We start from the raw sequence: 10,238 nt of genomic DNA on the forward strand, positions 1-10,238 counted from the left end.
TATAAATTTGGTATTTTTACCTAAAATTTCTGTGCTTGGTAGATAAGCAAGCGAAGAACAAACCTTATTTTAGATTTCCTCAAATAGAATGAGGTTAATTTTCTGATGCCCCAAACAAATAAAAAGGATAAGAATTAAAATGTGTAGTTCTGAATATCATTCTGTTAAAGTAAAACTTAGTGCACCTAGATTTTGTAAAAATTTGGTATTTTAACCTAAAATTTCTATGCTTGGTAGAATAAGCAAGCGAAGAACAAACCTTTTTTTTAGATTTCCTCAAATAGAGTGAGGTTAATTTTCTCAAGCCCCAAACAAAAAAAGGATAAGAATTAAAATGTGCATTTCTGACTATCAATCTGTTAAAGATGAAACTTATTACACCTTGTTTTTAGATAAATTTGGTATTTTTACCTAAAATTCTTGTGCGTGGTAGATAAGCAAGCCTTTGTTTAGATTTCCTTAGAGTGAGGTAAATTTTCTGATGCCCTAAACAAATAAAAAGGATAAGAATTAAAATGTGTAGTCCTAAATATCATTCTGTTCAAGATGAAACTTAGCGCATCTTGATTTTGTATAAATTTGGTATTTTTACCTAAATTTCTGTGCTTGGTAGATAAGCAAGCGAAGAACAAACCTTATTTTAGATTTCCTCAAATAGAGTGAGGTTAATTTTCTCAAGCCCCAAACAAAAAAAGGATAAGAATTAAAATGTGCAGTCCTGAATATCATTCTGTTAAAGATGAAACTTAGTGCACCTTGTTTTTAGATAAATTTGGTATTTTACCTAAAATTCCCGTGCTTGGTAGATAAGCAAGCGATGAACAAACCTTTTTTTAGATATCCTTAAATAGAGTGAGGTTAATTTTCTGATTCCCCAAACAAATAAAAAGGATAAGAATCAAAATTAGCATTTCTGACTATCATTCTGTTAAAGATGAAACTTAGTGCACCTTGATTTTGTAGAAATTTGGTATTTTTACCTAAAATTCCTGTGCTTGGTAGATAAGCAAGCAATGAACAAACCTTATTTTAGATTTCCTCAAATAGAATGAGGTTAATTTTCTGATGCCCCAAACAAATAAAAAGGATAAGAATTAAAATGTGTAGTTCTGAATATCATTCTGTTAAAGATGAAACTTAGTGCACGCTCATTTTATATAAATTTGGTATTTTTACCTAAAATTTCTGTGCTTGGTAAATAAGCAAGCGAAGAACAAACCTTATTTTAGATTTCCTCAAATAGAATGAGGTTAATTTTCTGATGCCCCAAACAAATAAAAAGGATAAGAATTAAAATGTGTAGTTCTGAATATCATTCTGTTAAAGATAAAACTTAGTGCACGCTCATTTTATATAAATTTGGTATTTTTACCTAAAATTCCTATGCTTGGTAGATAAGCAAGCGAAGAACAAACCTTTTTTTAGATATCCTCAAATAGAGTGAGGTTAATTTTCTCAAGCCCCAAACAAAAAAAGGATAAGAATTAAAATGTGCAGTCCTGAATATCATTCTGTTAAAGATGAAACTTAGTGCACCTTGTTTTTAGATAAATTTGGTATTTTACCTAAAATTCCCGTGCTTGGTAGATAAGCAAGCGATGAACAAACCTTTTTTTAGATATCCTTAAATAGAGTGAGGTTAATTTTCTGATTCCCCAAACAAATAAAAAGGATAAGAATCAAAATTAGCATTTCTGACTATCATTCTGTTAAAGATGAAACTTAGTGCACCTTGATTTTGTAGAAATTTGGTATTTTTACCTAAAATTCCTGTGCTTGGTAGATAAGCAAGCAATGAACAAACCTTATTTTAGATTTCCTCAAATAGAGTGAGGTTAATTTTCTGATGCCCCAAACAAATAAAAAGGAAAAGAATTAAAATGTGTAGTTCTGAATATCATTCTGTTAAAGATGAAACTTTGTGCACGCTCATTTTATATAAATTTGGTATTTTTACCTAAAATTTCTGTGCTTGGTAGATAAGCAAGCGAAGAACAATCCTTATTTTAGATTTCCTCAAATAGAGTGAGGTTAATTTTCTGATGCCCCAAACAAATAAAAAGGATAAGAATTAAAATGTGTAGTTCTGAATATCATTCTGTTAAAGATAAAACTTAGTGCACCTAGATTTTGTAAAAATTTGGTATTTTAACCTAAAATTTCTATGCTTGGTAGAATAAGCAAGCGAAGAACAAACCTTTTTTTTTAGATTTCCTCAAATAGAGTGAGGTTAATTTTCTCAAGCCCCAAACAAAAAAAAAGGATAAGAATTAAAATGTGCAGTCCTAAATATCATTCTATTAACGATGAAACTTAGTGCACGCTCATTTTGTATAAATTTGGTATTTTTACCTAAAATTCCTATGCTTGGTAGAATAAGCAAGCGAAGAACAAACCTTTTTTTTAGATTTCCTCAAATAGAGTGAGGTTAATTTTCTCAAGCCCCAAACAAAAAAAGGATAAGAATTAAAATGTGCATTTCTGACTATAATTCTGTTAAAGATGAAACTTATTACACCTTGTTTTTAGATAAATTTGGTATTTTTACCTAAAATTCTTGTGTGTGGTAGATAAGCAAGCGATGAACAAACCTTTGTTTAGATTTCCTTAAATAGAGTGAGGTTATTTTTTGATGCCCCAAACAAATAAAAAGGATAAGAATTAAAATGTGCAGTCCTGAATAAAATTCTGTTAATGATGAAACTTAGTGCAACTTGATTTTGTATAAATTTGGTATTTTTACCTAAAATTTCTGTGCTTGGTAGATAAGCAAGCGAAGAACAAACCTTTTTTTAGATTTCCTCAAATAGAGTGAGGTTAATTTTCTGATGCCCCAAACAAATAAAAAGGATAAGAATTAAAATGTGTAGTTCTGAATATCATTCTGTTAAATATGAAACTTAGTGCACGCTCATTTTATATAAATTTGGTATTTTTACCTAAAATTCCTATGCTTGGTAGATAAGCAAGCGAAGAACAAACCTTTTTTTAGATATCCTCAAATAGAGTGAGGTTAATTTTCTCAAGCCCCAAACAAAAAAAGGATAAGAATTAAAATGTGCAGTCCTGTATATCATTCTGTTAAAGATGAAACTTAGCACAACTTGATTTTGTATAAATTTGGTATTTTAACCTAAAATTTCTATGCTTGGTAGAATAAGCAAGCGAAGAACAAACCTTTTTTTTAGATTTCCTCAAATAGAGTGAGGTTAATTTTCTGATGCCCCAAACAAATAAAAAGGATAAGAATTAAAATGTGTAGTTCTGAATATCATTCTGTTAAAGATGAAACTTAGTGCACGCTCATTTTATATAAATTTGGTATTTTTACCTAAAATTCCTATGCTTGGTAGATAAGCAATCGAAGAACAAACCTTTTTTTAGATATCCTCAAATAGAGTGAGGTTAATTTTCTCAAGCCCCAAACAAAAAAAGGATAAGAATTAAAATGTGCAGTCCTAAATATCATTCTGTTCAAGATGAAACTTAGCGCATCTTGATTTTGTATAAATTTGGTATTTTTACCTAAAATTTCTGTGCTTGGTAGATAAGCAAGCGAAGAACAAACCTTATTTTAGATTTCCTCAAATAGAGTGAGGTTAATTTTCTGATGCCCCAAACAAATAAAAAGGATAAGAATTAAAATGTGTAGTTCTGAATATCATTCTGTTAAAGATGAAACTTAGTGCACGCCAATTTTATATAAATTTGGTATTTTTACCTAAAATTTCTGTGCTTGGTAGATAAGCAAGCGAAGAACAAACCTTATTTTAGATTTCATCAAATAGAATGAGGTTAATTTTCTGATGCCCCAAACAAATAAAAAGGATAAGAATTAAAATGTGTAGTTCTGAATATCATTCTGTTAAAGTAAAACTTAGTGCACCTAGATTTTGTAAAAATTTGGTATTTTAACCTAAAATTTCTATGCTTGGTAGAATAAGCAAGCGAAGAACAAACCTTTTTTTAGATTTCCTCAAATAGAGTGAGGTTAATTTTCTCAAGCCCCAAACAAAAAAAAGGATAAGAATTAAAATGTGCAGTCCTAAATATCATTCTATTAACGATGAAACTTAGTGCACGCTCATTTTGTATAAATTTGGTATTTTTACCTAAAATTCCTATGCTTGGTAGATAAGCAAGCGACGAACAAACCTTTTTTTAGATTTCCTCAAATAGAGTGAGGTTAATTTTCTCAAGCCCCAAACAAAAAAAGGATAAGAATTAAAATGTGCATTTCTGACTATCAATCTGTTAAAGATGAAACTTATTACACCTTGTTTTTAGATAAATTTGGTATTTTTACCTAAAATTCTTGTGCGTGGTAGATAAGCAAGCCTTTGTTTAGATTTCCTTAAATAGAGTGAGGTAAATTTTCTGATGCCCTAAACAAATAAAAAGGATAAGAATTAAAATGTGTAGTCCTAAATATCATTCTGTTCAAGATGAAACTTAGCGCATCTTGATTTTGTATAAATTTGGTATTTTTACCTAAATTTCTGTGCTTGGTAGATAAGCAAGCGAAGAACAAACCTTATTTTAGATTTCCTCAAATAGAGTGAGGTTAATTTTCTGATGCCCCAAACAAATAAAAAGGATAAGAATTAAAATGTGTAGTTCTGAATATCATTCTGTTAAAGATGAAACTTAGTGCACGCTCATTTTAAATAAATTTGGTATTTTTACCTAAAATTTCTGTGCTTGGTAAATAAGCAAGCGAAGAACAAACCTTATTTTAGATTTCCTCAAATAGAATGAGGTTAATTTTCTGATGCCCCAAACAAATAAAAAGGATAAGAATTAAAATGTGTAGTTCTGAATATCATTCTGTTAAAGATAAAACTTAGTGCACGCTCATTTTATATAAATTTGGTATTTTTACCTAAAATTCCTATGCTTGGTAGATAAGCAAGCGAAGAACAAACCTTTTTTTAGATATCCTCAAATAGAGTGAGGTTAATTTTCTCAAGCCCCAAACAAAAAAAGGATAAGAATTAAAATGTGCAGTCCTCAATATCATTCTGTTAAAGATGAAACTTAGTGCACCTTGTTTTTAGATAAATTTGGTATTTTACCTAAAATTCCCGTGCTTGGTAGATAAGCAAGCGATGAACAAACCTTTTTTTAGATTTCCTTAAATAGAGTGAGGTTAATTTTCTGATTCCCCAAACAAATAAAAAGGATAAGAATCAAAATTAGCATTTCTGACTATCATTCTGTTAAAGATGAAACTTAGTGCACCTTGATTTTGTAGAAATTTGGTATTTTTACCTAAAATTCCTGTGCTTGGTAGATAAGCAAGCAATGAACAAACCTTTGTTTAGATTTCCTTAAATAGAGTGAGGTAAATTTTCTGATGCCCTAAACAAATAAAAAGGATAAGAATTAAAATGTGTAGTCCTAAATATCATTCTGTTCAAGATGAAACTTAGCGCATCTTGATTTTGTATAAATTTGGTATTTTTACCTAAATTTCTGTGCTTGGTAGATAAGCAAGCGAAGAACAAACCTTATTTTAGATTTCCTCAAATAGAGTGAGGTTAATTTTCTGATGCCCCAAACAAATAAAAAGGATAAGAATTAAAATGTGTAGTTCTGAATATCATTCTGTTAAAGATGAAACTTAGTGCACGCTCATTTTAAATAAATTTGGTATTTTTACCTAAAATTTCTGTGCTTGGTAAATAAGCAAGCGAAGAACAAACCTTATTTTAGATTTCCTCAAATAGAATGAGGTTAATTTTCTGATGCCCCAAACAAATAAAAAGGATAAGAATTAAAATGTGTAGTTCTGAATATCATTCTGTTAAAGATAAAACTTAGTGCACTCTCATTTTATATAAATTTGGTATTTTTACCTAAAATTCCTATGCTTGGTAGATAAGCAAGCGAAGAACAAACCTTTTTTTAGATATCTTCAAATAGAGTGAGGTTAATTTTCTCAAGCCCCAAACAAAAAAAGGATAAGAATTAAAATGTGCAGTCCTGAATATCATTCTGTTAAAGATGAAACTTAGTGCACCTTGTTTTTAGATAAATTTGGTATTTTACCTAAAATTCCCGTGCTTGGTAGATAAGCAAGCGATGAACAAACCTTTTTTTAGATTTCCTTAAATAGAGTGAGGTTAATTTTCTGATTCCCCAAACAAATAAAAAGGATAAGAATCAAAATTAGCATTTCTGACTATCATTCTGTTAAAGATGAAACTTAGTGCACCTTGATTTTGTAGAAATTTGGTATTTTTACCTAAAATTCCTGTGCTTGGTAGATAAGCAAGCAATGAACAAACCTTATTTTAGATTTCCTCAAATAGAGTGAGGTTAATTTTCTGATGCCCCAAACAAATAAAAAGGAAAAGAATTAAAATGTGTAGTTCTGAATATCATTCTGTTAAAGATGAAACTTAGTGCACGCTCATTTTATATAAATTTGGTATTTTTACCTAAAATTTCTGTGCTTGGTAGATAAGCAAGCGAAGAACAATCCTTATTTTAGATTTCCTCAAATAGAGTGAGGTTAATTTTCTGATGCCCCAAACAAATAAAAAGGATAAGAATTAAAATGTGTAGTTCTGAATATCATTCTGTTAAAGATAAAACTTAGTGCACCTAGATTTTGTAAAAATTTGGTATTTTAACCTAAAATTTCTATGCTTGGTAGAATAAGCAAGCGAAGAACAAACCTTTTTTTTTAGATTTCCTCAAATAGAGTGAGGTTAATTTTCTCAAGCCCCAAACAAAAAAAAAAGGATAAGAATTAAAATGTGCAGTCCTAAATATCATTCTATTAACGATGAAACTTAGTGCACGCTCATTTTGTATAAATTTGGTATTTTTACCTAAAATTCCTATGCTTGGTAGAATAAGCAAGCGAAGAACAAACCTTTTTTTTAGATTTCCTCAAATAGAGTGAGGTTAATTTTCTCAAGCCCCAAACAAAAAAAGGATAAGAATTAAAATGTGCATTTCTGACTATAATTCTGTTAAAGATGAAACTTATTACACCTTGTTTTTAGATAAATTTGGTATTTTTACCTAAAATTCTTGTGCGTGGTAGATAAGCAAGCGATGAACAAACCTTTGTTTAGATTTCCTTAAATAGAGTGAGGTTATTTTTTGATGCCCCAAACAAATAAAAAGGATAAGAATTAAAATGTGCAGTCCTGAATAAAATTCTGTTAATGATGAAACTTAGTGCAACTTGATTTTGTATAAATTTGGTATTTTTACCTAAATTTCTGTGCTTGGTAGATAAGTAAGCGAAGAACAAACCTTTTTTTAGATTTCCTCAAATAGAGTGAGGTTCATTTTCTGATGCCCCAAACAAATAAAAAGGATAAGAATTAAAATGTGTAGTTCTGAATATCATTCTGTTAAATATGAAACTTAGTGCACGCTCATTTTATATAAATTTGGTATTTTTACCTAAAATTCCTATGCTTGGTAGATAAGCAAGCGAAGAACAAACCTTTTTTTAGATATCCTCAAATAGAGTGAGGTTAATTTTCTCAAGCCCCAAACAAAAAAAGGATAAGAATTAAAATGTGCAGTCCTGTATATCATTCTGTTAAAGATGAAACTTAGCACAACTTGATTTTGTATAAATTTGGTATTTTAACCTAAAATTTCTATGCTTGGTAGAATAAGCAAGCGAAGAACAAACCTTTTTTTTAGATTTCCTCAAATAGAGTGAGGTTAATTTTCTCAAGCCCCAAACAAAAAGGATAAGAATTAAAATGTGCAGTCCTAAATATCATTCTACCCTTACCGAAAAACGTTAGCCTAATAATCGTTAAAAAGTTGTTGCATTAAATCTTCCAAAAATTGCCTTCAAAGGTTGTTAAAAAGTTACCGAAATATTGCTCCACAGTTGCGCAACGGTTGCGCAACCGAGACCCAACGGGTGCGCAACTGAGGCCCAACGGTTGCCTGATTTTAAGTTGTGTAAAAATTGTTTCCAAAAGTAGCTTGAAAATAGCGTTAAAATCAATGGGAAATTGCTTATGAATGTCAAAAAGTTGCCCAACTGTTGTGCGTATATTGTCAAAACGTTGCTCAACCATTGTGCGTATTGAACCACTAATTAGTAGTAATTGTAGTAAAATAATTAAAAAATGATATACAACCAAAATTAACTTTAATTAAAATTAAACAAACTTTATAAGAGACTAGAATATTCGGACATGTCACTGTCACTAGTTTTTTCTCCTTGCAATGGGTTCATTTCACCACCACACTTTTCCTTGGCTTTTATCTTCCTCATTTGCCTCACGGCCACAGTCACTTTGTTGTTAATCTTTTTCACTAAATAGTTCTCCTTAAATTTAGAAGTCTTGAAATACTTTCCAATGAATGCTAAAAGATATAAATGTATAGTAACAGCAAACTTAATTTTGATCTTTAAAAAAAATTAATCCCTTATTTAAATAAGGATCTTAAAATATTAAATTTCAGGAGTAGATATATATTTTCCATTACATTTTACATGTAATTAAATTAAAACTGGGTTTGGACATGACCAGCCAACAGGACTGAGCGATATAATTAGTCTACACTAATAAGTCCTTCAGAAAAAAAACCTAAATAAACATGTTCTGGAAAATTATAGTTTTAAAATGAAATATATCTCATATCAAATTTATATTAATAATATATTAAAATGTTTACAAAAGATAAGATCAATTTAAGGAATTCGCAAATTTTTCTTTAAAAATAATTAGTTTAATATTTTAAAACCATCATAAAAACCATACACACCAGTGATTGCATCCCAAACAACCGGCTCTATCCCTTTTTTTGCCCCTTTTCCTTTAGCACTAAGTTTCGCCAATTCCCCGGTGGTGTACTTCGATCTTAAAATTGCACCAATTGCGGCTGATGCATTTTTCTCGTATGAGATGTAATATCAAGAATGTATTTATTTATACTCAGGGAGAATGAATATGTCGATTATTTTTAGCGTTTCTCCAATTCCACCCGTTGGGCCCCCCGGTATGCTCCTCCGCTTTAATAAAATCAAATAATACTGCAATCTCATTGGCTCTTATAAATTACGTTTTTCGACGCGATTAACGCTGCCGCTGCGAGGACGCAAAAAATAAGAACGCCTCCTGCCCCCCCCCCTTAGCGTGACGGGGTTAAGGGCTCAACGTGTCCATCGATAGTCTCGACATGTTCATTCTCCCTGAGTATAAATAAATAAATACATTCTTGGTAATATAAATATCTGATATTACTTACTTTGCCTCTGTGGTTCCAAATAAAGCTTCTCGGAGAAGTTTGTTTTCCAGCTCTAACCGTTGATTATTGCTTTCTAAAACTAATCACATGCGAAAATTAAATGTTTGATTCGAGAAAAATCAGTAAATTAAGTGATTTATGATAATTACTTTCGTATTTCCTTTTCAAATCGTCCAAAATGGCATCGTTCTCCATGATATAAGTGAAAGAGCCCCACCGGTGTTTGGAAAATTCACCCAGAAAATCAGGTAGTGGACGACGCGTTGTAGCTTTCCCTATGTCTTCAATTCGCGCGGGAAACTGACGAAATTCAAACGCCATCTATTGCGCGCGAAGCCACTGATTTCTTATATTAATAGTCTTTGGCAACGTTTTGATAATTTTGTGGCAATTTTTGAAACTCGTCTTGTGTCACCCTGAGTAGTCCTTTTGCATATCCTATACCTTTTTATCATTTACTATATTTTTTGCTGAATATTCAGCCTGCAATGTTTTAACAGCAACTTTAAGGCAATCTTTAGGAGACAACAGTTGAGCTGATTTTTGACAAACATTATAGCAACCTTTAAACCATTAATTTTCTTTATAAGTACTAGAAAGTCTCAACAAATAAAGTTGTGTTTGGTTGCCTATTAGTTGCCCCAAAAAGTCGAAGTTTCTCTATAGTTGACAAAATATTGTCAATTGGTTGTGTGAAATTTTTGTAAGGGTATTAACGATGAAACTTAGTGCACGCTCATTTTGTATAAATTTGGTATTTTTACCTAAAATTCCTATGCTTGGTAGATAAGCAAGCGAAGAACAAACCTTTTTTTTAGATTTCCTCAAATAGAGTGAGGTTAATTTTCTCAAGCCCCAAACAAAAAAAGGATAAGAATTAAAATGTGCATTTCTGACTATAATTCTGTTAAAGATGAAACTTATTACACCTTGTTTTTAGATAAATTTGGTATTTTTACCTAAAATTCTTGTGCGTGGTAGATAAGCAAGCGATGAAC

General features: G+C 30.6%; 1 protein-coding gene across 1 annotated transcript; it reads right to left on the reverse strand.

Annotated features, from left to right (window-relative positions):
• Positions 1 to 8,158: 8,158 nt before the first annotated feature.
• Positions 8,159 to 9,759, reverse strand: LOC149943303 (uncharacterized). The gene is made up of 4 exons (XM_090179623.1): positions 9,390 to 9,759; positions 9,241 to 9,319; positions 8,758 to 8,852; positions 8,159 to 8,355 (listed from the first exon to the last, which is right to left on the reverse strand). The coding sequence occupies exons 1-4, from the start codon at positions 9,559 to 9,561 to the stop codon at positions 8,159 to 8,161; spliced, it is 543 nt and encodes a 180-aa protein (XP_090035749.1). The 5' UTR covers positions 9,562 to 9,759.
• Between the last annotated feature and the right edge of the window lie 479 nt (positions 9,760 to 10,238).

Source organism: Leiobunum rupestre, chromosome 6, assembly GCF_980474605.1.
Source record: "Leiobunum rupestre chromosome 6, qqLeiRupe1.1.hap1, whole genome shotgun sequence".
Classification (NCBI taxonomy): Eukaryota; Metazoa; Arthropoda; class Arachnida; order Opiliones; family Sclerosomatidae; genus Leiobunum; species Leiobunum rupestre.